Source organism: Anomaloglossus baeobatrachus, chromosome 10, assembly GCF_048569485.1.
Source record: "Anomaloglossus baeobatrachus isolate aAnoBae1 chromosome 10, aAnoBae1.hap1, whole genome shotgun sequence".
Taxonomy (NCBI): Eukaryota; Metazoa; Chordata; class Amphibia; order Anura; family Aromobatidae; genus Anomaloglossus; species Anomaloglossus baeobatrachus.
The window spans coordinates 16115779-16143606 of record NC_134362.1 but is presented as its reverse complement, the minus strand read 5'-3'; the positions used below and the strand labels follow the sequence as shown (position 1 = coordinate 16143606).

Sequence of the window (27828 nt, the reverse complement as noted above, 5' to 3'; positions counted from 1 at the left end):
CATCGGACCATGCTTCATCACAACGCCGTTAATAAACACGCCGTCCTACCGTCCATCTGCATTTTCTTTGGCTGCATAGAAGGTGAAGACATTGAGGAGTTGACTCTGAAGTTGGCGGGCAGAGTCTCTGCAGAGCCAGCGCTGAGTCCTCGCACATCCTTTGGTCGGAATTTCTTTCGCCATGACGGGGCCCGTCTAAAGCTTTTATCGTCGTCCTGTAAAAGCGGAGAGAAGGCGTTATAGAGGAGGCATCGGCAATGGCGATAATGTGGACAATGCAGGACTGATGCAGCGTTTCTCCTGCAAGGAAGCATTGCACAGTTAAATCAACCAGTTAGCCCAGCGGACAATCGTATTTATTTATTATTCCCCCCTCTCTTCTTCCCAGACCCATAACTTTTTTTTCAGTTTTTCGTCTCCAAATATGTAAAAAAAAAACAAAAAAAAAACCCTTATATGTGGAAAGAGTTGTACTTTTGAATGTAGCCAGAAATTGGCAAGAAATGGTTAAAACTGCAAGTCCACCATTGTTTTTTCATGTTCTAGAAGGTACAATTCATGAAATGTTAAACGATTTTATTTTTTATTTTTTGTGTGATATTCCCGGCTCGTCTTCCGGTTCTGCGAGATTCCTGGCTGGCCTTCCGGCTCTGCGAGATTCCCGGCTCGTCTTTCGATTCTGTGAGTTTTCAGGGTGGCCTTCCGGTTCTACGAGATTCTCGGCTGGTCTTCCGGTTTTGCAACATTCCTGGCTGGTCTTCCGGTTTTGCGACATTCCTGGCTGGCCTTCCGGTTCTGTGAGATTCCTGGCTCGTCTTCCAGTTCTGCGAGATTCCCGGCTCGTCTTCCAGTTTTGCGAGACTCCCGGCTCGTCTTCCAGTTCTGAGAGATTCCTGGCTCGTCTTGCATGCTCTTTTGAGGTCTAGTTACAGATTTTCAATGATGTTCAGATCAGGGGACTGTGAGGACAATTGTGAAACCTTCAGCTTGCGCCTTTTGAGGCAGTCTATTCTGCATTTTAATGTGTGTTTCGGATCATTATACATTTGAAGAAGCCATTCTCTTTTCTTCTCTTTACAACTTCAGCTTTTTTCAGATGGTGTTATATTTGCATCAAGAATTTGTTGAAATTTAATTGAATCCATTCTTCCCTCTATCCGTGAAATGTTCTCCATTTCATTGGCTGCAACACAACCCCAAAGCATGATTGATCCATCTCCATGCTTAATGGTTGGCGAGATATTCTTTTCCTTAAAATCTGTGCCATTTTTTCTCCACGCATACATTTGATCATTGGGGCCAAAGACTTCTATTTTAATCTCATCCATCCACAGGACTTGTTTCCAAAATGTATCAGACTTGTTTAGATGTTCTTTTGTTTACTTCTGACACTGAATTTTATGATGAGAATGCAGGAGAGATTTTCTTCTGATGACTCTTCTATGAAGGCCATATTTGTGCAGGTGTCTCTGAACACTAGAATAAGGTACCACAACTCCAGAGTCTGCAGAATCTTACTGAGGGTCTTTTGCAGTCAGACAGGGGCTCTGACTGGCCTCTTTAGCAATCCTACAAGCAGCTCTCACAAGAATATTGCTTGGTCTTCCAAACCTTATTTTGACTGCCACTGTTCCTGGTAACGGACATTTCTTAATTACATTTCAAAGGAAGGAAAGGGCAACTTGAAAATGCTTTCCCATATTCTTATTGCCTTCTCCTGCTTCATGGGCTGCCACCATTTTCAGAGTGCTAGGCAGCTGCTTAGAAGAAGCCATGGCTGCTGTTTTGTGGCACAAGGTTAGAGGAGGCCAGGTTTTTATAAAGCTGCGAAATTTGCATCACCCGAACTTTCCTAATGATGGTAGTGAACAAGTCATAACCCTAACTGGATAATTAAGGTCTGAATCCTTGGTTAAAATTATCTGAGCACACAAATCTCCAAGGGTGCCAAAACTTTTGTATTGACCTATTTTTCTTTTTGTAATTTTTAAAAATGGAAAAAAGATGAAAATATATATATTTGTTGGTAGAATATATAGATATGTAAATTGGTTTGTATACACAATTTCTGAGACCATTCTGGTAAAAAAAAAAAAAATATATATATTTTAAGGAGAGCGGCAAAACTGAAAATTTGATGTCCAGGCAGCTAGACCCCGAATGATCCGTAAGTGACATACATGCGAGCGATACAGTACAACTTCCTATAGTGGAAAACCCCTTTTTACTGTATTTGGTCAGAAGTATGTAATTTTTATAATCCTCCCCCCCACCTGGAAAACCTGAAATAGTATAACTACAGTACTGCAGTGTAGCATACATCATCAAATCTTCTTTCTGTTCCTCTTATGAGAAGGTTGTTGAATTCCCGCTCCAACACTGAACGTGCCTGAAATAAGAGAAAAGGAGACTAAGTCATGGGCCCTATATTCCTACTGCCCCCTACAGGAGGAGCGCCGCTGTGACATCCGCCTTACCTGCGTGTTCTGAGTGGGAATCTGTAGCAGCAGACCCAACGTGTTGTGATCGAACGTCTCATCTAAGGCCATCAGGGAACCGTGAACGCCGCTTTCTAAAAGGTTATTTGCATATTCTTTAAGCCCAATGGATAAAATCCAGTTGATGACCCGCTCATTGCTCCAAACCAGGACATCTGCAAGAAAAATACATCGTCCATTTATACGTCGATCGGACGTCTCTGCACAGCTCTGTGGACCATTATAATAGGAAACATAAAGCAAATTCCCCGTACTGCATATAGCGGGGGTCTTCTGCGCAGTCTGCACTTATCATACTATACCACTATATCGATCTGTAATTGTCAAGGACATTAAAATAAATCCCAAAAATGTTTATAAATACATTAATGCCAAAAGGAAAACAAAGGATAGTATCATCCCCTCAAAATATAATAAGTTAATTATAGAGGACAAAGAAAATGCTGAGATATTAAACATGCACTTTTCATCAGTGTTCACCAAAGGAACTGACTGTTCCAGGGATCACATAATGAAATCATAAATATAACCATAAAATGCTGAAATAACCATTCCTGGGGTTGACACCTGGTGCACTAACCTCAGAACATGCCCTTATAAATGCGCCAATCAAAAAGCTACAGAAAACCACGCGGCAGGTAAAAATCACTTGTAATTGTAGGTATGGCTCCTAGTGGTAATCTGAGGGATGTGCACATTGCGACCTCCACCCTCTGGAGCAGGCTCACACCTACCTGTACTTTCGTTCTGACTTTCCTCCCTTCGCCTCTCCAGCTCTTTCCGATCATAGTTCAGCCTCCGTAAGCACATAATGCCACACTGGAAGCTGTTCCTGTGTGTAGAAAAGGAGATTAAGGGCGTTTTGATTTTTTGTTTATTGTTTATTTGCAGATGCGGTCACAGGGGATAATTTCATGTGTTACCTATGGAAGCTGTCCACCATTTTTAGTTGCCCGCGGAGATCCTTCTTGGTTAGATGGTCCAGCATCCTGGCATCAACAAGGCACTCCATGAAATAACTGCGATACTGGGGCAACCCCAGGCTGGGCAGCCACTCGTTCCCGATCCACTCGTGGTTCATGTCCCCATAGGCCAAGGTCTGGGAGGACAGGGCAGAGTTAGCATTTGAGCGCCTCCCTCAGGCCGGCATCTGATCAGCATATTACGGGGGCGAGTCTTTGCCAAATCGCGTGTGTAAGGACCCGAGCTGGCGGCTTTATTGCTTCCCGTGAGGTTCGGATTCTTATACCCGGTTGGGCTGCGCCCGCAATGTGCTCATCTGACACTGGCCTAAGTCTGAAATAAGTGGACGCCAATCATGGCGGCAGAAAATCATTGCGTGATTATAGTGATCGAAAGGTGAGGGCTCGACCGCAATATGACGACACTGCGACTACACGGTGTGATCATTATACCGCCACGACCAGCGAGCTGCATGAAAAGCCGAAATGGTCCAATAATGGAAATTCTGCCCCCATGAATCGCAGCACAGGGGTATTATATTAACGATGAGTGACCCCACGATCTACCAACGCCCCTTTAATGCTGTAGAGCCCAAGGCTAAAGGAAGCCTCCTGAATTTAGAGGCTACAATTCCAGCATTTGTGGGGATATATCCCCCTTTATAACCGTGTCTCTGGTGGTTTTTTATGCCTGTATTATATATGGAAGATTTAAGGGGCCAACACGGGTGCAAATGGGTATCACAGGTAATATCACTGTTTGCTTGCAGGAATAGGTTCACCGCAGCGTCTACGTCACGTGATGTCACCATCGGGGTTAAACGTTTCAGAAAATAGTTCCCTTTCCTATAAACACCTCATCTGTCTATTCGTAGAACTCGGAGTTGTGTCATTCCTCTTTTTCTCCTCCTGGAAACGTATGGACAAGGGGATACTACCAATGCCCTTGTCAATGGGACAGATCCTAAACGCTCCCGACACGGTCTCATCAGTGGGGACAACGCCGGACGTGCCATTCTGACAAGAGGAACGGTAAGTTGTCAATTCCAGGAGGAATAAAAGAGGAAAGGCACAAAACTGTGGTCCAAAATGAAGACAGTTCAAAAAGTCCTATCCTTTGCAAAGGAAGGGGAAAGATGTCACTATGGCGTCCATCAACAGCCTCCAGTTCTTGCACAACGGCCGCTGGTAGGTCCAGGGTAGCACAACCGCTGCCCATGCACAATGCCAGGCCAACACCGATGGCGGCCGGCAGGTCTGGGGTACCATAACGGCCACCCAAGCAAAATACCTGGCCCGCACGGACAGCAAGTCCAGGGTACCACAACCGCCGACCATGCACTATGCCTGGCCAGCACCAACGGCGGCCAGCAGGTCCATGGTACCACAATCGCTGCCCATGCACAATGCCTGGCCTGCCACAGACAGCAGCCGTCAGGTCCAGGGTACCACAACTGCCGCCCATGCACAATGCCTGGCCTGAACAGACGGCGGCAGGCAGGTCCGGAGTACCACAACCGCCGCCCAAGCACAATGCCTGGCCTGCACAGACAGCAGCCGTCAGGTCCGGGGGACCACAAACGCCGCCCATGCACAATGCCTGGCCTGAACAGACGGCGGCCGGCAGGTCCGGAGTACCACAACCGCCGCCCAAGCACAATTCCTGGCCTGCACAGACAGCAGCCGTCAGGTCCGGGGGACCACAAACGCCGCCCATGCACAATGCCTGGCCTGAACAGACGGCGGCCGGCAGGTCCGGAGTACCACAACCGCCGCCCATGCACAATGCCTGGCCAGCACCGACGGACGTTCCCGATGCGACGCTGAGAGATGCCGGATAACCCCTTTAACATCCTCCGGGTGTTTCAGGCTCCCGGGGATTTTACCGTGCGAGTATATCATATGTCAGAAATTGGCAGCGTAGATCACAAAATCAAACCAAATGTAAAAGAAAGTGACAACTAATCTGAGACTACGAAATACTGATTAGCAAAGAGTGAGAAGAATAAAAGGCATATTAGTGAAAAAGCCCAAACCTGAGCCCAGCTCCCCTCCTCATCGTCCTGGGGTTACGTGGTTAGGAAAGCAAAAGAATACAGAGAGTTAGTCAGACGGATGAGCGAGACCCCCGGTCACTCCATGCAGCACACGGGATGCACATGCAACTGGGACAAACATAGAACCAGTAAGGAACCTCTGATGGTCGGGGGACCAGCGCCCAGTAACCAGCATTATACTGGTGGATACATTCCCCTTACAAAACCCCGCACCCAATCCCATGTACATGGGGTCCCCCGGCTGCAGGTTGTTCTCCAGGGCACCCTAGTGCCGCAGCTAGAGGACCCCCACATCCGTCCCGCGATCACCCAGAGGTCCTCTGGTCTCTGTTAATCTCCCAAAATAACCCCTTCAGTGCCGGGCAGAGGGTAGATAAGTGTCAGCTCTGCCAGGCACTTCTAGGGTTGAACACCACCCCCCCCCCCCCAAAAAAAAAAAAAAATACTAAAAACGAGAGCTGCTACAAATCCACTCATAAAAACTACACAGGGAAGGTCGTGCGAGGCCTCCGGGCGGGGGGACGGGGTGCTATAGACAAGCGGAGGTGCCGAAGACTAACCGTTTGTGGAGAGGCTGTGAGAGTTTCCATCTCTTCGTGTGTAACCCAGACATTTCCCGTGGACTAATACAAGCACATCCAGTGAGAGGGAAGCAGTAAGAGAGGGAAGGTGGCACAATATGTAAGCAACAGGTACATGGTGGAGCAGGAGAAAAGCAAACGCTAAGAGTCTAAGAAGGCGACAGCGTGTACCTCCGACTATACGGGGAAAATGCTGGCGTTCGGGAGCCGGCACCATCGCCGCATTTCCATGCACCGTACACAGGAGATTGTCGTCCTCCTGGTACATGCTACGATTTAAAAACACAAAGTGCTGCCGATCTCCGAGCAGCCGTCAGCGCCGTCCACGCCGGTCCGTGCTGCCAGGGGAAAGCAGAATCTGCTATGTGAGTGCATTAGAAATGCGACGACTCTGCCGACTGCTGCAACATAAGCATTTTTCTATAGATGTGGAGGGAAATGTTAAAGGGATTGTACCAAGATTGCAAGTGATCATCAAAGATAAAGAAAAGCTTACTGAACTCCATACCATCCTGAGAGCGGGGCATCTACCATCTGAGCAGTCTGCTCCATTCATTGCCCATGGTGCTGCCCGAGATAGGCGGGCAACGTACTCTGTTGATAAGACTCCCGTAGAAAGTCCAACGAGTGGAGCGGAGGTGCGTATACGCTGGACCCCTGCCCCACTCAGACGGATTTCCTGCGGAGGTCATTTTTGGGTGTGTGGGTGTCCCAGTGATCAGCAAGTTATCCCTTATTCATAACTTACAATTTTGGTAAAGACCCTTTAAGATTTGACCAGACAGAAGGTCTACACAGAAGAACAGTTGGAAACATGACCTCATCCCAGACCCGGGCAGGACGCCCCACCACCTCAAAATCTCGCACCTATGCTCACCTTAACAAGTATTAAAATGGTGACACATTAGCATTTAAAGGAAGCTAAAAAAAAAATTAAACTGGCCATGTAAAACTATAAAAAAAAGTTGTGTTTCCAAAAAGAGGAGCAGCCTGCCCATTAGAGGTATTGTATATTGCAGCTGAAGCCCATTATAGTTATTGCAGCTGGAGCCCATTATAGGTATTGCAGCTGAAGCCCATTAAAAGGTATTGCAGCTGAAGCCCATTAAAAGGTATTGCAGCTGAAGCCCATTAAAAGGTATTGCAGCTGAAGCCCATTAAAAGGTATTGCAGCTGGGGCCCATTACAGGTATTGCAGCTGGGGCCCATTACAGGTATTGCAGCTGGGGCCCATTACAGGTATTGCAGCTGGGGCCCATTACAGGTATTGCAGCTGGGGCCCATTACAGGTATTGCAGCTGGGGCCCATTACAGGTATTGCAGCTGGGGCCCATTACAGGTATTGCAGCTGGGGCCCATTACAGGTATTGCAGCTGGGGCCCATTACAGGTATTGCAGCTGGGGCCCATTACAGGTATTGCAGCTGGGGCCCATTACAGGTATTGCAGCTGGGGCCCATTACAGGTATTGCAGCTGGGGCCCATTACAGGTATTGCAGCTGGGGCCCATTACAGGTATTGCAGCTGGGGCCCATTACAGGTATTGCAGCTGGGGCCCATTACAGGTATTGCAGCTGGGGCCCATTACAGGTATTGCAGCTGGGGCCCATTAGATGTATTGCAGCTGGGGCCCATTAGAGGTATTGCAGCTGGGGCCCATTAGAGGTATTGCAGCTGGGGCCCATTAGAGGTATTGCAGCTGGGGCCCATTATAGGTATTGCAGCTGGGGCCCATTATAGGTATTGCAGCTGGAGCTCATTACAGGTATTGCAGCTGGAGCCCATTATAGGTATTGCAGCTGGGGCCCATTAGATGTATTGCAGCTGGGGCCCATTAGAGGTATTGCAGCTGGGGCCCATTAGAGGTATTGCAGCTGGGGCCCATTATAGGTATTGCAGCTGGGGCCCATTATAGGTATTGCAGCTGGGGCCCATTATAGGTATTGCAGCTGGGGCCCATTATAGGTATTGCAGCTGGAGCTCATTACAGGTATTGCAGCTGGAGCCCATTAGAGGTATTGCAGCTGGAGCCCATTACAGGTATTGCAGCTGGGGCCCATTATAGGTATTGCAGCTGGGGCCCATTATAGGTATTGCAGCTGGGGCCCATTATAGGTATTGCAGCTGGGGCCCATTATAGGTATTGCAGCTGGGGCCCATTATAGGTATTGCAGCTGGGGCCCATTATAGGTATTGCAGCTGGGGCCCATTATAGGTATTGCAGCTGGGGCCCATTATAGGTATTGCAGCTGGGGCCCATTATAGGTATTGCAGCTGGGGCCCATTATAGGTATTGCAGCTGGGGCCCATTATAGGTATTGCAGCTGGGGCCCATTATAGGTATTGCAGCTGAAGCCCATTAGAGGTATTGCAGCTGGGGCCCATTATAGGTATTGCAGCTGGAGCTCATTACAGGTATTGCAGCTGGGGCCCATTATAGGTATTGCAGCTGGGGCCCATTATAGGTATTGCAGCTGGGGCCCATTATAGGTATTGCAGCTGGGGCCCATTATAGGTATTGCAGCTGGGGCCCATTATAGGTATTGCAGCTGGGGCCCATTATAGGTATTGCAGCTGGGGCCCATTATAGGTATTGCAGCTGGGGCCCATTATAGGTATTGCAGCTGGGGCCCATTATAGGTATTGCAGCTGGGGCCCATTATAGGTATTGCAGCTGGAGCTCATTACAGGTATTGCAGCTGGAGCCCATTAGAGGTATTGCAGCTGGGGCCCATTAGAGGTATTGCAGCTGGGGCCCATTAGATGTATTGCAGCTGGGGCCCATTAGAGGTATTGCAGCTGGGGCCCATTAGAGGTATTGCAGCTGGGGCCCATTATAGGTATTGCAGCTGGGGCCCATTATAGGTATTGCAGCTGGGGCCCATTATAGGTATTGCAGCTGGAGCTCATTACAGGTATTGCAGCTGGAGCCCATTAGAGGTATTGCAGCTGGAGCCCATTATAGGTATTGCAGCTGGGGCCCATTATAGGTATTGCAGCTGGGGCCCATTATAGGTATTGCAGCTGGGGCCCATTATAGGTATTGCAGCTGGGGCCCATTATAGGTATTGCAGCTGGGGCCCATTATAGGTATTGCAGCTGGGGCCCATTATAGGTATTGCAGCTGGGGCCCATTATAGGTATTGCAGCTGGGGCCCATTATAGGTATTGCAGCTGGGGCCCATTATAGGTATTGCAGCTGGGGCCCATTATAGGTATTGCAGCTGGGGCCCATTATAGGTATTGCAGCTGGGGCCCATTATAGGTATTGCAGCTGGGGCCCATTATAGGTATTGCAGCTGGGGCCCATTATAGTTATTGCAGCTGGGGCCCATTATAGGTATTGCAGCTAAAGCACATTTTTTGGAATAAAGTAGATCCTTTCTTCCACCCCCAGACACTGCCAGATTAGTAGCTATGGGGCTAAACTGTACAGAACGGAGGTCTTGGGTTGGAGACTAAATGGCTTGTGAGGGTTTCCTTCCATATTTTTCAGGAGATTGCCCCCCCGAGGGTGTGTATGAGACGGGGGAAGAGGAGTGCTATGTGAATAAATGTATAGAGTTCACATTAGTAAAAAATGCTTTAGGCAAATTTTAAAATTTCTTTTAAAAAAAAAAGCTCCTTGCAAAAATTCTAAAGGCCAACGCTTCCGAGAAAAAGTGTGCAAATTAGCTCTGTGCCAAAAGAGGGATAGTGTCTATAGTGCCATCTATAGGTACATACAATACGACAGCGTCATTGGGGACCCAGGTGATAAAAATAAAAAAAAATGTATAGAAAGGACCCAAAAGTCATTGTGGTTGGGCCGAGCTTTGAATCCCATCTACAGATCCAGGGCACCCTCCCCGCTAGCATAGATGTGTATGGATCATGTCCTCAGCTGATAATCTCCCCGTGGAAAGTTTCTAAAGTCCCTTCTTCTGTGGTTCTTACCGTTCTAGACGTCGGAGGAGCGGAGGGGCTGGTTAAGGACATGATCTCTTGGATGGCGAGTCGCAGCTTTAATCTGTGCAGAGGGTTGCTGATCCCGATCTCCCTCTGGATCTCGGTGTCGGACAGAGCAGACATTATGGCCCCGCTTTTCACATTGGCTCGACATGCAGCCACGTACCAGGCGGGCATCCCAACCCAGAGCTGAGGAGAGTGGAGACAGACATTAACGTTCACGTGGAAGCGTTTACAGTCGCCAAAACTGTCAGAAAGAGCCTTACCTCCAACCACACCACCACGGTCGGCCCGTCCCACTGTGCAAATGGCAGCCCCTGCCGCCGAGCCTCCTCCAGCAGCTCGTGCCTGTAATCACAGAGTGGTGGTAACATTATATAGAGTCACGTCCGGTCCCACATACGTGGACTGATCTGTGCGTTACATCTTCACTACATCGATTGCAAATTTTCCGCTGTTTTTTAGGATTTCAGGGATGTTCTGCCTACAAATGACCGCTGCAGACAATCACTACTGTATGGTGGCATCACATACTAGAGTCCAGTGAATGGCTGTGACGAAAAAGCAACCTACATAGATCAGAGACTCTGCTCCTTTCCTGACAAGTCGGCAGAAAGCGATATCATCCAATATTGTTGCAATTGGTCCTGCTGAGACCAGTAGTTCCACAAGCGATCACCACCCACAATACAGTCACAAATATAATTTGCTTCTAATTAGGGTATTTTATATAATCAAGAATAAAGGAGTTAAAAAAAAACAAAAAACAAACAACAAAACAAAATGTATACAATCTCACTGCACGCCGGTTCCTACCCAACCCAAGGTTTCGCCTATCTGCTTCTTCTAGGAATAAATCTGCTTTTAACTCATTTATTCTTGAAAGAATAATAAAAACCAAAATAGAAAGCCAATTATCCGGCTCTGCTGCTCCAGGTTAGATTTTCCTTTAAGGGAAACTTGTGACGGTGTTATTGGTGATCATCGCTTGTGGAACTACTAGTCTCAGCAGCACTGATTACAACATCATCAGGAAAAACATAGCGAAACAGAAAGGAAAGCTTTTGGATGTGGCGGAGCAGCAGAGATTATTTTCTCTTTCTTGTATAGCGTGTTGGACGGCTTTCTTGCACTTTGCCTTGCTCCGATCTTGTTGCTGGCGTCCTTGCGGTGGAAAGAATAACCGAATAAATGATTCTATAGAATCTGTGCGACCACTAGTGACTGAGCATGTGCGACCACCAGTGCTCAGCTCATTAGGTGGACGTTCACATTGCTATGCACTCTGAACACCAGGTGGCGCCATACTATGTGAGCAAATGTCGGAACAGATCAGTCTCTTAAAAGGGTATTCACGTTTGGAAGCTAAGCCCTATACATTGGATGGGGGATAACTGCACAGATGCTGAGGGTCCGACTACTCGGAGCCCCACCAATCCCGACAATCAGGGCTTTGAAGAGGTGGTCAGTGCGGAAGACCAGAGTGCAGCACTCGTCTTTCTCCGGCGGTCGCATTAAGAATGAATGCGATCCACCCCCGCTCCATTCATAAGGGCTCTTCAGAGCCCCAGTTCTCCGGATTAGTGGGGGTAGCAGTGGTAGAACCCCCCCGCAATTGTGAAGTTATCCTCTATCCAATGGAAACTTGAGAATACAATGGATAGGGTCTAAACTTGAGACTGTCCCTTTAACCGTAAATGAAAAATAATATAGGACCAAATAGAATATCACAACCCCACAGAACAACAGTAAAGTCAGCAGCGTTATCACAGGAGCGATCCTGAAATGACTCCACAGCACAAATAGAAAAGAAGGAGCGCAGCTCCGGAGGAACAGGAGAAGTGAGATGCAAAAGTGACCTATCAGTGGCCAGAGACATGCAAACAGGACCAGAAAGAAGAGCCTCCGCAATCAGCGATTCCTCATACTTACCCCGATATTATGCTACCACAAGACACGGGAGACGAGCAAAAAATAAATAAAAAAAGCAAAAATGAATACAAATCTACAGCGCAGACTCCCTGTAAACATTTTTACGGAGCACAAATTAGGCAATTCTGGTCATGTCATAAAAAAAATAAACACTAAATGAAAAAACTAGCAGCTTCGTAAAAAAAAAAAAAAAAATTCTGAAACTGTGAAAGATACTTTAAAGTCCCTGTGCACACGCTGCATTTTTTGGCGCATTTTTGGGTGCAGTTTGTTGCTCATAGCTGCATGCATTGCCTTCCCCAGCAAAGTGTATGAGAATTCAGAAGTGCTGTTCACACGCTGCTTCTTTTTTGCCTGCTGTTTTTGTTGAAGAAAAAAGCAGCAGCGTGTCAATTCTTGTTGCATTTTGCCAGAGGACTGGCAGATCACTCCCTCACTGACTGTGGATCGGCGGGGGATTGATCCCCGATAAATGGCCAGATTCTGGTCCCCATACAAAGTCTATGAGGACCAGAATCCGACACAAAGGGGTAGAAGCAAGCGCTTCATACTCACTGATCACCGCCGCGGCTGTCACACTGCTCCAGCGTCCTCTCCTTCTTCCTGGGCCGCTCATTAGGCTCATACATATTCACTGCTCCCCAGCTCACCGGTGGCTGTGATTGGTTGCAGTCAGACGCGCCCCCATGCAGAGTGACAGCTGTCTGACTGCAACCAATCACAGCCGCTGATGTGCGGGTCTGTATTGTACAAAAAAAAAAAAAAAAAAAAAAAAAACGGGGTGCGGTCCCCTCAATTTTGATACCCAGCCAAGATGAAGCGCCACAGCTGGGGGCTGCTATTCTCAGACTGGGGAGGTCTATGGTTATTATATGCATATCATACAATGCATCCGATGGCAAAAGGAGGCTTTTCTTTTTTAACTGTGGATGTGAAATTGGTTCTTACTTCTTTTGGAGCTTCCGGGTTTTCTCCACTTGTCCTCCGAGCTTGGCGAGTCCGAGGGATTCTTGGGAAGTGCTGTCAAATTCTGGAATTCCCCCTAGAAATAAAATTCAGTCACTTATTTTAGGACTATGGGGTTTTGCGACCTGCGCTGGTATTTCGGTAAATCCTTAGGGCCTCAGCACCCAGCAGGGAGCACTTACAATCCCAGAACGCATTTACGTTTAACCCTTCACCTCCCTGGCACGGGACCCAAGTGACAGCTCACCTGCTCCGAGAGACTCTTTGCCCAACTGCCCAGGACGACCCTTCTCTTTTTTGCCGAATAGGCGACCGATGGAGGACTTGATTCCTTTCTTCTTCGGGGCCTTATTGAGGGAGTCCTGGCTGCTGTTACTGCTGCTGGGATTGCTGACCTGACCGTCCTGCGAGCCTGTGGAGCTGTGAGAGAGCGCTCAGTATGGCAGACGGTCACCACTACAACCAGTGCAGCGTATGACCACCTCACCTGCAGCCTCAGCAGGGGTCTACAGCAATAATTAAAGGGGATTTATCACCTACGTAAAAGGTGTAGGATGGCTGCAGGTCACAACCACGGATCCAAAAACCGAAATGCATGTGAGGGTGAAAACGCGTGAGCACCGCTCCATTCACTTCTATGGCAATGGTGGTCACAAATGACCAGTACCACTCTCAGATGCAAATGCTCCCCCTTTACACCTACAGGTCATGTCTGGTATTGCAGCTCATCTGAAGTGGAGCAAAGCTGCAATACCAGACATGGCCTGTAACACAGGCATGCTTCTTAAAATGTGACGTTTTCCTAATTATGGACAACCCCTTTAATTTTCTGCACTGTATACATGTCTAGCGCTGCAAATCAGCCACATAATGCGACCAAGAAAAGCGTGTGACTACCAATCTCCCTATAGACTGCAGATCTCCGTGCCCCGTACGTACTTTCTGATGTCTCGGATATCCTCGTGGCTCATTGTGTGCAACGCTCCTTTATGAGCCGAATTTAACCGCAAGGATCTGGGCGAGGCGGGAGGGGACGTCTCGCACCGTATTGTCGTCTTGTCATCGCTAGTACCTGGAGGCTGGACACAAAGACCGCGATCAGCACCGCATGTCACGCACTGAAATATTTCATCTTAGAAACGAAGACGAATGTGGATCTCAAATAAAAGCAACACAAATCACAAATATGGATCGAGAAAACGAAAACTGAAAAGATAAAAATGATGTGAAAAGAACGCGTGACGCTCAGTGACACAAGCATGCAACAGCACAGCACGAGGGAGGGGGAAGAACGCAACATTACCTTTCTACGGTATTTCCTTAAATCGCTAGGCTAATAAAGACGTGCAAAGAAAGGCGTTAGTAAGAGGAAGCCGAGAAAACCCCATTCCACGAGATCAGCGCAATAACCACACACCAAAACAGGGAGAACTGTGCCAACAGCAACAAAGGCAGTACACAGCGACTGCACCAGCAGAATAGCGAGTGCAGCTCTGGAGTATAATACTGGCGGTAACTCAGGATCAGTAATGTAATGTATGTACACAGTAACTACACCAGCAGAATAGTGAGTGCAGCTCTGGAGTATAATACAGGAGGTAACTCAGGATCAGTAATGTAATGTATGTACACAGTGACTGCACCAGCAGAATAGTGAGTGCAGCTCTGGAGTATAATACAGGAGGTAACTCAGGATCAGTAATGTAATGTATGTACACAGTGACTGCACCAGCAGAATAGTGAGTGCAGCTCTGGAGTATAATACAGGAGGTAACTCAGGATCAGTAATGTAATGTATGTACACAGTGACTGCACCAGCAGAATAGTGAGTGCAGCTCTGGAGTATAATACAGGAGGTAACTCAGGATCAGTAATGTATGTATGTACACAGTGACTGCACCAGCAGAATAGTGAGTGCAGCTCTGGAGTATAATACAGGAGGTAACTCAGGATCAGTAATGTATGTACACAGTGACTACACCAGCAGAATAGTGAGTGCAGCTCTGGAGTATAATACAGGATGTAACTCAGGATCAGTAATGTAATGTATGTACACAGTGACTACACCAGCAGAATAGTGAGTGCAGCTCTGGAGTATAATACAGGATGTAACTCAGGATCAGTAATGTAATGTATGTACACAGCGACTGCACCAGCAGAATAGTGAGTGCAGCTCTGGAGTATAATACAGGATGTAACTCAGGATCAGTAATGTAGTCACTGTGTACATACATTACTGATCTTGAGTTACCTCCTTTATTATACTCCAGAGCTGCACTCACTATTCTGCTGGTGCAGTCACTGTGTCCATACATTACACCAGCAGAATAGTGAGTGCCGCTCTGGGGCATACCACGGGACAATTTTCCTAGCTGTATACATTTGAAAACCTCTTTCAGAGGTGACAATATCAGGGACACTTTCTAAATCTGCATAATATTAACATTTTCCTCCACTATAATAAATAGTCAATGAACATCAACAGGGAATGACCCCAAGAAATCTCTCCAGAGCAAACATCAGCTCAATAACTGTACAAGTGAAGGCTGGATTAGTACAACAGACGTACAGAGACAGACAATAGATATGTCCACACTTTGCACACACAGTCCTGTTCACGTTACTGGAGAGAACTTGTAGTACCAGACACAACCATGGACAGGTGGGGCGCTGTTTCTTAAAGTAAGCAGTCAGGTGTTTCATCATGACCCTGTTTAGCAGGACACATGCTGGACAACAGAGACTACACAACCCAGCATTCCCGCATATATAAACCAGAGAGGGAACTTACCAAGGTCATGACACCTAGTCTGTCCACTTCACGGGCCGGGCTGTGCGGGATTCTTCTGGGGGTCGACCGGCCACTACCGGGTGGGGACGAACCCGAGAGGGATGTGCCGGTGAATGAGGGAGGGATGGACGTCATGGACCTGAAGCGGCCCATATGGTCTAAGCTGCCACTGCCCACCCGGGACTCGATCTCCTCGGCTCTCTGCTCCGTGTTCTCCTTCTCCTCTTGTATTAACCTGAGGACAAGAAAGGAGCCGTCATGTACAAAGCGCCAGGCAGAGCAGATCTAGGGACGTGCTCAAGTGTCACGATATCCCTGGGCCCTGCGCAATGGAGGCTTCCACCCACCTACAGATCAGACCCACATATTGTGCCCTCGTACCCATATAATGCCTGAAAGTAGACAGCTGGCACTCTGCGAAAATGCCAGCCAGCACTTCACACTCATCAGTGCCTGCCTGAAATTTGCATCAAACTGGTATAATTTACAGAAATGCATACAAGTAGAACCCTCCTTGTTTTTCCGGGTCGGACCCTATTTGCACTCGTCTTTCCAGTTTATTCCCCATAGATTTAACCATATAGCAGAGCTGAGAACGTTGCCCCACCCTAACCAGGCTCTGCATAGAGATTGTACATTGACGGTCAGGTGTCAATCACAGGAGGGGGCGAGCCGGACTGTTGTGCCCGTGACATTGTAGTCCAGTAATGAGAAGTCCTGCTGCTTAAACAAATATAGCAAATAAACAACAGATTGGATCTTAACAAAAGAGGCAGACCTGAATTCTATGTCTTAACCCTTGCAGCATGCTGGCTTCAGATTACATAGCATAAACCTGCTGACAAATCCCTTTAAGTGAGGTAATGACAAGAAGTGTAACAAGAATGTGAAAGGCTGTGAGTTTTCGTCTTGATGTCACTTGTAGCTTCCCCCTTCCTTAAAGGGGATGTCCAGTGAAAACAAGTTATCACCAAAATAGATAATAACTCATTGCTCAGTGGGGTTCTAAATATGGGGACCTGCACCGAAAGGCAGAAAAGGGGACTTTTACAGGCAGGTGATAAGCTGCAGATCGCTGGGATGGAGTAAATCTCTCGGCTGTCGATTGTAGTCCCATAGATTTTGTATGGGGGAGCGCTGCACTTGCTCAACTGCACTCCTTCCAAACAGGGACTCTATACCCCAATTGTTGAGACTGATTAGGGGTCACAGCACCCAGACCCCCCCAGCAATCTGCAACTGATCACCTATTGATGTTGAGACAGCCCTTTATGAACCTACACTTGACTGTAACAAATCACCGAAACTGTAATCCTGCAGAAATCAGACAGGGGGCGTCAGGTCCTATTCATGTGATTTACCGGATTTCCTTGTTGATGGCGTCCAGCTGTTCCTGCAGCATTACAGCGAGGGTCTGCGCATCGGCTTGGCCGCACGGAGATAGGAGGTCTACGGAGCTGAATATGGTGTCTCGGTCGTCCTCCATGTCGGAGATATCCACGTCGCTTTCGAAAGCTTGGGCGACGTTGGCTAAGACATTGGCCTGCTGGGCTCGCTCCCAGTCCTGCTCGTTCAACGTCTGTACCTGGAAAAGCAGAGAACGAGCGAATGAATATCAGTCCGGGGGGCTCTGGACAAAATCCGAGCAGAAGAAGGAAAAGTGCAATGCACACACTCAGACAGCAGAGGGAGACACTTACGTGCTGAGAACGCAGATCCAGAGAGTGAAGGAGAGAAAGAGAAAACACGGCTTTTAGAGAAAAGTAACGTCACGTGATGGGAAATGCAACATCCAAGGCAAACGGCGGGAGCACACAGAAAAGACAGGACCCCTGCAGACACTAAGGGGTACTTTGCACACTACGACATCGCTAGCCGATTGTAGCGATGCCGAGCGCGATAGTCCCCGCCCCCGTTGCGCATGCGATATCTTGCGATAGCTGCCGTAGCGAACATTATCGCTACGGAAGCTTCACACGCACTTACCCGCCCTGCGACGTTGCTCTGGCCGGCGACCCGCCTCCTTCCTAAGGGGGCGGGTCGTGTGGCGTCATAGCGACGTCACACGGCAGGCGGCCAATAGAAGCGGAGGGGAGGAGATGAGCAGGACGTAAACATCCCGCCCATCTCCTTCCTTCCTTATTGCAGGCAGGACGCAGGTAAGATGTTCCTTGCTCCTGCGGCTTCATACACAGCGATGTGTGCTGCCGCAGGAACGAGGAACAACATCGTATCTGTCGCTGCAGCAAAATTATGGAAATGACCGACACTACACAGATCACAGATTTTCGACGCTTTTGCGATCATTTATCGGCGCTTCTAAGCTTTACACGTTGCGAAGTCATTACTGGCGCCGGATGTGTATCACTTTCGATTTCACCCCGATGAGATCGCAGTAGCGATGTCGCAACGTGCAAAGTACTCCTAAGACTTAAAAAGAGCACCTGTCAGCAGATTTGGGGCCCATAAGCTGCGGCCACCACCAGTGGGCTCTTATATACAGTATTACATGCTGTATATAAGAGCCCAGGCCGGGGGCATAACATAAAAATCCCTTTAAAATACTCACCTAAAGGGCAGTGCGGTGCAGACTGGTCGGATAGGTGTCTGTTCTCCAGGACCGAGGCCTCCTTTTTCGGCCATCTTTGTTTTCCTTATTCTGAAGCCTGTGTGCATGACGCATCCTACGTCATCCATGCCAGTTGGCATTGAGGTCCTGCAGAGGCGCACTACGATACTTTGATCTGCCCTGCTCAGGGCAGATCAAAGTGCGCCTGCGCAGGGACCTCAGTGCCGGCTAGTGTGGATGACGTAGGACGTGTCATGCACGCCGGCTTCAGAAGAAGGAAAACAAAGATGGCCGAAAAAGGAGGCGCCGGTCCTGGAGAACAGACACCTATCCGACCAGTCTACACCGCCCGTTAGGTGAGTATTATAAAGTGATTTTTATGTTCTACACAGCGGCCTGGGCTCTTATATACAGAATATTAGAATGCTGTATGTAAGAGCCCGGTGGTGGTGGACGCAGCTTATAGGGGACAAACCTGGTGACAAGTTTCCTTTAAGCCTCCTGGAACAGTACAAGACATGTCAGGGGAGGCAACTTGTTCTCTTTAGGAGAGTACCTGCGCTTTCAGAAGACTTTGGTGGTGGGGGTCTGGGTGCGGAGATCCCCGCAGAGTACTAAAATGACGGAGCAGAAGCTCTACTCTTCTCCAAGACTTTATGGTTTCAGCAGCAGTTACTGATTACTACAGCTCAGCTCCTATTGAAGTGAATGGGAGCTGTGCCGCAGTATCCAAGAAGGGCAACAACACGGTGCATAGAGCGGCTGTTCAGCCCGTGCATGGACGCTGCAAACAACTAATCTGTGGGGGTCCCAATGATAGGTCATCAATATCCAAGGGCTAGACATCCCCTTTAAGTTTAATAAGATTTGTATTGCCCTTTAAGCAGAAATGTAAAACATAAAATGTCCAACCTTAGAGGGCTCGTCCCGCAGAGCAGCTAGCCGTCCTTTCTGCGGCCTGCGGAGGACCAGTGAAGAACTGTAAGACTCGGGATGTCCATCGGACAACGAAGAGGGTGCGAGGGCGTACCGGAAGTCAGGAACGCTGCCCAGGTGAGGCCGGCTGCAAATATACAGATAGTGTCACCAAGGAGTTGTGCGGGATCACGTAATATGGAGCTTCTCCTGTGGAGGCGCTGCAGGGAACTGAATACTTCTGCACAAATTATAGCTGATCATCGGGGTCCCAGCGCCTGGACACCTCGTTATCAGGGGAACACAGTAATAAAAACGAAAATCCCTTTAATGGCTCCTGCAGGAAAGCTTCCTAAAACGAGAGGTCCCTTAGATACCACAATGGATTTGGTACCCCCTCCTTTTTTCTGGTTGTCCTATGAGAATAAATCATTTCTTTCTTCCACTTTTGTCAATGGTAAGCGCGTTGCCACCATTCAACGTGGTGAAGGGAGGACAATAGGGGTTAAAAAAAAAATAATTCTTGAGTGAAAACTTATATAAAAAAATCTGAGCGACACGCAGATGTGGGGTGGGGGGAGGGGGGTTGGGATTCGAGGAGATACATTATCTGTAATTTTGTAGTTTAACATAATCATAATGTATTGTATTATATGATTATTGATTATATGTTTTTGTTATTAAAATCTAATAAAAAGAAGGTTAAAAAAAAAAAAAAAAAAAAAAAATCTGATCAGCGTTTACTCCAGAATCTGTAGCAGAAATCCAAGTTAGAAGCAGGAGGCTTTTCTGGAGGAATCTGTCTGGAGACTGCGCCGTATTGGCATTTTCAGGAGGATTTGACTTCGGAAAACATGTATTTTTTGCAAAAAAAAAAAACAACTACTTATTTGAAGAGAACGTTGCACTATGATCTTTGATTTTGCCCTTAATGGGTCGTGGTCTGTGCCATCTCCGAGGTTTTCAGCTGTGCAGATGAAAATCCTTAGAGAAAACACACGGACCAGACAGATACAAAGAAATGCAAGGGATTGCGGAGGAAAAAAAAAAATAAAAAATTGTTCCCACCCTGCAACATTTTCTGCATAACCTGGAGTAAGACGTGCAGATCTATGTTTTCAGCTCACAATCAGTGACATATATTAAGAAATACACGCGGATGCTGGGGTCTCCGTACCTGTGGTGAAGCGATGCTGCCCGGATCCGGACCTGCTCATTCTCCGCTCTCAGGTTTTCTATTTCAAGCAGTAGCTGCTCCTAATAAAAAAGAAAAAAAATACAATGTTATCTCCTCGCTGCTTATACAGATCTTTGCTCTATTTCCCCTATATAAGAGGAGATGTGGGAGCGTATGAGGATGGTAAAATATGTTGCAGATCGATGGGTGACCTCAACAGTGGCACAGTGGACATACTGCCATCATCACTGCAGTCACGTGTCCACGTGTGACCGAGGGACTGTACAGAAGCAAAGTATAGAACAGTGTTATCAGTAGGCATTATACTTATAGAGCATGCATATATCTGAGGCCAACTATCATTTTTAAATTGTGTTGCACTAAATACTTTGCATCATTTCGCTTATTTATTTTTGATTTCTTTTTTATTTTATTTTTTACAGATGCTTTGTTTTCTGTACATTCAACTTTGCTGTTGTCTAAGGCTATGTGCCCACGGATATGTCCGCAGGTTTGTCCGCAGCAGCTCCCCAGAATCCGCAGCTATACATTGCTACGGGATTCCAGCGAAATATCTGCGGTAAACCTGCGGACATTCATGCGACTTACCTGCGGAAGTCCCAGCTTCTATCTCCATGGTGAAGGGCCGGGACATCTGCAGATATTTCCGCAGGAATTATGGATATGCAGTTACGTGCGGCTGCGGGACATCTGCAGCATGGACACAGACACTCCCCATGTCCCACAGGATAACATGGGGAGTGTCTGTTCTTGCTAAAACCTACGGATTTATCTAGAAAATCCCGATAAATCCGCAGGTTTTCCGCGGCAAAATCCGCGGATACAGAGTCTTGTCAGCACATAGCCTTATGGTCATAAATCACCTGAGCTGATGAGGGAGCTCAGAAAAAACGACAGATAAAACTCAAACTCTCTTGCCAGATTGTTAAGAGGAGCTCACTGATGGCTCCTCAATTAACTCATTCTGCTGTCATCAATAGATGGAACACCACAGCAGAAGGGAAGCTGCAAAATTTTTAATAAAACCCAATTGCAAAAATACTTTTTAGCCACAATTTCATGCCTTCAAAGAAGAAAAAGTCACCAAAAAGGTGGACATCCCTTTTACGATTTATTTAAATATTATTGATAACATTCAATTTTAGGAACTCCTTAAACAGTAACAGGGGGAATTCAATAGTGTGACTGTATAAGACACAGTGCTGCCTAGGAGTGACGCATCCGGGGTCCAGATATAAAGGTAACCGGGCCCTCAGGGGCAGGCTGCGAGGCGGTATATACAGTGCAAGGTAACACAATGTACCGACAGCTTCTCTTTGATTACAAAGAGATTTCCAATATGTTTTAAAGTTACCAGAAGGCCAAATTTACCCCTGTGATTCGCACCCCCCGATGCAGCACTGCCGCTCCGAGCATACGTGACATCGCCCTGACCGCTGATGCCGATGAATTGGCTGCAGGCGACAGCTGAGACCGGGGAGCAGCTTCCAATATTCCTTACATAGATCCCTACCTTCTGCTATCTAAGTAGTGAAAACCCCCTTTAAGAAAACAGAGATGCCTAATGTTGGTGGACGTACAGACAGAGTATCTGACTGGAGCCACCCGTGATAATAGAGGCGGAACAGCACCCGGATTCACCAAAGGGGCGGACAACTGGATGATGCCTCGCGAGTGCTCAGCTACCGTATATGCCGGCGTATAAGACGACTGGGCGTATAAGACGACCCCCAACTTCTGCCCTAAAAATATAGAATTTGGGATATACTCACTGTATAAGACTACCCCGCTCCCAAATGAAAAAAAGTCTGCTTTGATTGCAACATGTTAATTTTAATTCCGCGAGAGCCGTACAATATGTTTTTAAAGGGCCATTGACAGATCAAATCGCTCCAATGTTCACTTAGTACAGCAAGGAATGCTCCTCCCTGCTGTATAAAGCCACAACTGGACTGAAACAATGGTACTACACTCTGCTACAAACAGACACACACAAGTCTGCTACAAACAGACAAACACACACAACTCTGCTACAAACAGACAAACACACACAACTCTGCTACAAACACACACAACTCTGCTACAGACAAACACACACAACTCTGCTACATACAGACAAACACACACAACTCTGCTACAAACAGACAAACACACACAACTCTGCTACATACAGACAAACACACACAACTCTGCTACAAACAGACAAAAACACACAACTCTGCTACAAACAGACAAACACATACAACTCTGCTACAAACAGACACACACAAGTCTGCTACAAACAGACAAACACACACAACTCTGCTACAAACAGACAAACACATACAACTCTGCTACATACAGACAAACACATACAACTCTGCTACATACAGACAAACACATACAACTCTGCTACATACAGACAAACACATACAACTCTGCTACATACAAACACATACAACTCTGCTACATACAGACAAACACATACAACTCTGCTACATACAAACACATACAACTCTGCTACATACAGACAAACACATACAACTCTGCTACATACAGACAAACACATACAACTCTGCTACATACAGACAAATACACACAACTCTGCTGCTCTGTGGGGCCTGCACCCGCGGCTCGGCGGGTACAGCACCCGCGGCATCGGCGGGGGGGGGGGGGATTGGCAGGGCATACATCTGGGGGGTTAGAAGCAGCTCACCGGGGCCCATAATGGGGAGGCGGGGAGGGCATTTACCCGATTAGGTCACGGTGGAGAGGGGGCCCACACAGCGCCGGACAGAAGCTCGCCTCCTTCATCTGTGGGACTGAGAAGGCGGTAGCTCCGCCCACAGATGAAATTCAAAACAGGATGTCTGCGCGCCTTAAAGTGACGGCGCCGCAGATTGCTGCCGAGGACTGCGGTCCCCGGAACTCGGCCGGGGGCAGCAGAACTATAAAGGCGAGTGGGCCCCGGCCAAGGGACAGGAGAACTGACGAGGCCGAGTGGGCCCCCCCGGCTCTCCAGGGCCCCGGCATTTGCCCATAGACAGGTAGGAGCCCTGTCTGCGAGCCAGATACGGCCATCAAAAGAGCCATATCTGGCTCGCGAGCCATAGGTTCCCGACCCCTGCTGTATGATATATACCGTATTTTTCGCTTTATAAGACGCACCTGATTATAAGACGCACCCCCAAATTTGGTGAAGGAAAAGAGAATTTTTTTTTTTTAATGTTAAATGGGGTCCATCTTATAATGCCAGTGTCCCTCTAACAAATCATATAGGGTATATGTCCCTCATAGCCCCCCATCCTAAAATTAGCCCCCTTAATCTGGATATGGCCCCCTTATATTGAATATAGCCCCCTTGTGATGGCACACGTTCCCCTGTGCTGCCTATGGTCCCTTATGGATTGCACACGTTCCCGTGTTAGATAACGCCCCCATGCTGCTGCCCATGGCCCCTATAGATCGCACAAGTCCCCCTGTGTTAGATATCGCCCCCATAGTGCTGCCCATGGCCCCTATAGATCGCACAAGTCCCCCTGTGTTAGATATCGCCCCCATAGTGCTGCCCATGGCCCCTATAGATCGCAAAAGTCCCCCTGTGTTAGATATCGCCCCCATAGTGCTGCCCATGGCCCCTATATAGATCGCACAAGTCCCCCTGTGTTAGATATCGCCCCCATAGTGCTGCCCATGGCCCCTATAGATCGCACAAGTCCCCCTGTGTTAGATATCGCCCCCATAGTGCTGCCCATGGCCCCTATAGATCGCACAAGTCCCCCTGTGTTAGATATCGCCCCCATAGTGCTGCCCATGGCTCCTATATAGATCGCACAAGTCCCCCTGTGTTATATATCGCCCCCATAGTGCTGCCCATGGTCCCTATAGATCGCAAAAGTCCCCCTGTGTTAGATATCGCCCCCATAGTGCTGCCCATGGCCCCTATATAGATCACACAAGTCCCCCTGTGTTAGATATCTCCCCCATAGTGCTGCCCATGGTCCCTATAGATCGCACAAGTCCCCCTGTGTTAGATATCGCCTCCATAGTGCTGCCCATGGCCCCTATATAGATCGCACAAGTCCCCCTGTGTCAGATATCGCCCCCATAGTGCTGCCCATGGCCCCTATATAGATCGCACAAGTCCCCCTGTGTTAGATATCTCCCCCATAGTGCTGCCCATGGCCCCTATATAGATCGCACAAGTCCCCCTGTGTTAGATATCTCCCCCATAGTGCTGCCCATGGTCCCTATAGATCGCACAAGTCCCCCTGTGTTATATATCGCCCCCATAGTGCTGCCCATGGCCCCTATATAGATCGCACAAGTCCCCCTGTGTTATATATCGCCCCCATAGTGCTGCCCATGGCCCCTATATAGATCGCACAAGTCCCCCTGTGTTAGATATCGCCCCCATAGTGCTGCCCATGGCCCCTATATAGATCGCACAAGTCCCCCTGTGTTATATATCGCCCCCATAGTGCTGCCCATGGCCCCTATATAGATCGCACAAGTCCCCCTGTGTCAGATATCGCCCCCATAGTGCTGCCCATGGTCCCTATAGATCGCACAAGTCCCCCTGTGTTAGATATCGCCCCCATAGTGCTGCCCATGGCCCCTATAGATCGCACAAGTCCCCCTGTGTCAGATATGGCCCCTAGGCTGCTGCCCAAAGTAAAATAAAACCCTCTTTCCTTATCACCTCCAGCGCTGAGCTCCCTCCTGTCTCCCTCCGTGCTTCTGTTCTTCCACTTCCTGGTTCTCAGTGCGGTCATGTGATCGGCACAGCAGGCTGAGCTCTCTGCCTGATCACACTGGAAGCAGGGACACGGGGAGAAACGCTGCAGGGGGAAGTAAAGCTTTTTTATTTTAGAATGAGCAGCAGCCTGGGGGCCAAATCTAACACATGGGGGACATGTACGATCACACTGGGACGCAGGCTCATAGAATATGCACCGCTGCCCCAGCCCCTCACTGCGTGCGATTTCAGCACCATTGGAGATGGACAGCGGCTGTGCATATTATATGAGCGGGTGCAGGAGATCAAAGCCTGCCGCCCGCAGCGTTCCCCTGTGCTCCAGAGCTGCTGCCCCCACCTCCCCTGGACGCTGCAGTGTACATACATATATATATATATATATATATATATATATATATATATATATATATATATATATATATATATATATATATATATATATATATATATATATATATATATATATATATATATATATATATATATATATATATATATATATATATATATACACACACACACCCCCCCCCCGTATATCCGGCGTATAAGACGACCCCCCCACTGTAGCCATTATTTTAAGGGGGTAAAAAGTCGTCTTATACGCCAGTATATACGGTATATTAAAAAAAAAAAAAAAAATTCTCTGCACAATGAAAAATTCTGCAGCTTTCTAATACTCCTGGAGTTTCTAGATTGCTTGGGTCAACACCGCGTCAGACAGCAGAAGGCTGCCCCCGATCACATCCAGATGTGCGGTGCTTTACGGCACAAAATCGGGACCAATTTTCAGCCACTAAATATTTCTTTGCACTGACAGAGAATTTCAAGATGGCATTAAATTCACTTACAGCATCTTGAAAAGTTGCAGAAGATTGCAAAATGATTAAAGGGGTCGTCTGCTACTGGGCATTTCGTTAAAAAAAGAAAACTGCCCAGAGTGCTGCCCAATAAAATAAAATAAGAGAATTTTGTTACTTACCGTAAATTCTTTTTCTTATAGTTCCGTATTGGGAGACCCAGACCATGGGTGTTTAGCTTCTGCCTCCGGAGGACACACAAAGTACTACACTAAAAAGTGTAGCTCCTCCCTCTGAGCTTATACACCCCCTGGTGAGCAGACACAGCCAGTTTAGTGCAAAAGCTGAAGGAGAATAGCCACCCCCAAGTAGAACCGAGTAAGAACCGGAACAACCGGAGACTCTGTCCACGACAACAGCCGGTGATAACACGCGGAACAAGAAAATTGCCAACAGGCAACAGGGAGGGTGCTGGGTCTCCCAATACGGAACTATAAGAAAACGAATTTACGGTAAGTAACAAAATTCTCTTTTTCTTTATCGTTCCTTTGGGAGACCCAGACATTGGGACGTCTCAAAGCAGTCCATGGGTGGGAATAAACATAAAAAACTAAGAAGTAGGCGGAGCCGCCTGAAGGATGCGTCTGCCCAAGCTCGCATCTGCCGAAGCATGAGCATGCACTTGGTAGTGCTTCGAAAAGGTGTGCAGACTAGACCAAGTGGCAGCCTGACAGACTTGTTGAGCCGTAGTCTGCTGAGACGCAGAGCCATGTCCCTGGGGATGAGTGCTCCGGTCCAGCAGAATCCTCAAGGGGCTGTGGATGGAGACCGGACTCCTGCCAGGCATGGAGACCGTGCTGGCTCCCACTTCAAGCCAGAGCCCAGAAGGGATGGTGAAGGAGCGCGGCATGTAAGGCTGCAGCCTTGTAAATCAACCTTAACAACACCGCCGACACAGTGGGGTGAGAAGGGACATGCCGGGGGTCCAGACATGGACCCGCTTTTCTTCAAACTCTTTCCAAAAGTCAAACAAATCAGATGAGAATGCATGTGTGGATGTGTGCCTCCTGACACAAAGCAATAAACTGGCTAGGACTGGCTACCAGGGGGTGTATAAGCTCAGAGGGAGGAGCTACACTTTTAAGTGTAGTACTTTGTGTGTCCTCCGGAGGCAGAAGCTAAACACCCATGGTCTGGGTCTCCCAAAGGAACGATAAAAGATAAAAAAGCGCGCTTTCCTCCTGGACTGATGCCGCTCCTCTGCTGAGACCAGTAGTCCTCCGCTGCTCCTCTGCTGAGACCAGTAGTCCTCCGCTGCTCCTCTGCTGAGACCAGTAGTCCTCCGCTGCTCCTCTGCTGAGACCAGTAGTCCTCCGCTGCTCCTCTGCTGAGACAAGTAGTCCTCCGCTGCTCCTCTGCTGAGACCAGTAGTCCTCCGCTGCTCCTCTGCTGAGACCAGTGGTCCTCCGCTGCTCCTCTGCTGAGCCCAGTGGTCCTCCGCTGCTCCTCTGCTGAGCCCAGTAGTCCTCCGCTGCTCCTCTGCTGAGCCCAGTAGTCCTCCGCTGCTCCTCTGCTGAGCCCAGTAGTCCTCCGCTGCTCCTCTGCTGAGCCCAGTAGTCCCCCGCTGCTCCTCTGCTGAGCCCAGTAGTCCCCCGCTGCTCCTCTGCTGAGCCCAGTAGTCCTCCGCTGCTCCTCTGCTGAGCCCAGTAGTCCTCCGCTGCTCCTCTGCTGAGCCCAGTAGTCCTCCGCTGCTCCTCTGCTGAGCCCAGTAGTCCTCCGCTGCTCCTCTGCTGAGCCCAGTAGTCCTCCGCTGCTCCTCTGCTGAGCCCAGTAGTCCTCCGCTGCTCCTCTGCTGAGCCCAGTAGTCCTCCGCTGCT

At 48.2% G+C, this 27828-nt stretch overlaps 1 protein-coding gene across 14 annotated transcripts in view; it reads right to left on the bottom strand.

Moving 5' to 3' along the window:
* The window catches only part of PPFIA1 (PPFI scaffold protein A1), a 77772-nt gene that overhangs the window by 5988 nt on the left and 43956 nt on the right, over positions 1-27828 (bottom strand). For 4 of the 14 annotated variants that reach the window (XM_075325780.1, XM_075325782.1, XM_075325785.1 and 1 more), the window contains 15 exons: positions 20396-20475; positions 19216-19366; positions 17096-17319; positions 15735-15969; positions 14247-14276; positions 13883-14022; positions 13191-13363; positions 12926-13019; positions 10312-10393; positions 10034-10234; positions 3422-3597; positions 3233-3330; positions 2478-2653; positions 2321-2389; positions 50-215 (listed from right to left, as the gene is read on the bottom strand). In XM_075325780.1, coding sequence (XP_075181895.1) covers positions 50-215; positions 2321-2389; positions 2478-2653; positions 3233-3330; positions 3422-3597; positions 10034-10234; positions 10312-10393; positions 12926-13019; positions 13191-13363; positions 13883-14022; positions 14247-14276; positions 15735-15969; positions 17096-17319; positions 19216-19366; positions 20396-20475 — 2095 coding nt within the window. Of the gene's footprint in view, positions 1-49; positions 216-2320; positions 2390-2477; positions 2654-3232; positions 3331-3421; positions 3598-5496; positions 5524-6077; positions 6141-10033; positions 10235-10311; positions 10394-12925; positions 13020-13190; positions 13364-13882; positions 14023-14246; positions 14277-15734; positions 15970-17095; positions 17320-19215; positions 19367-20395; positions 20476-27828 lie in introns of all 14 variants that reach the window. The other 10 variants (XM_075325775.1, XM_075325778.1, XM_075325779.1 and 7 more) reach the window with 6 other exon arrangements.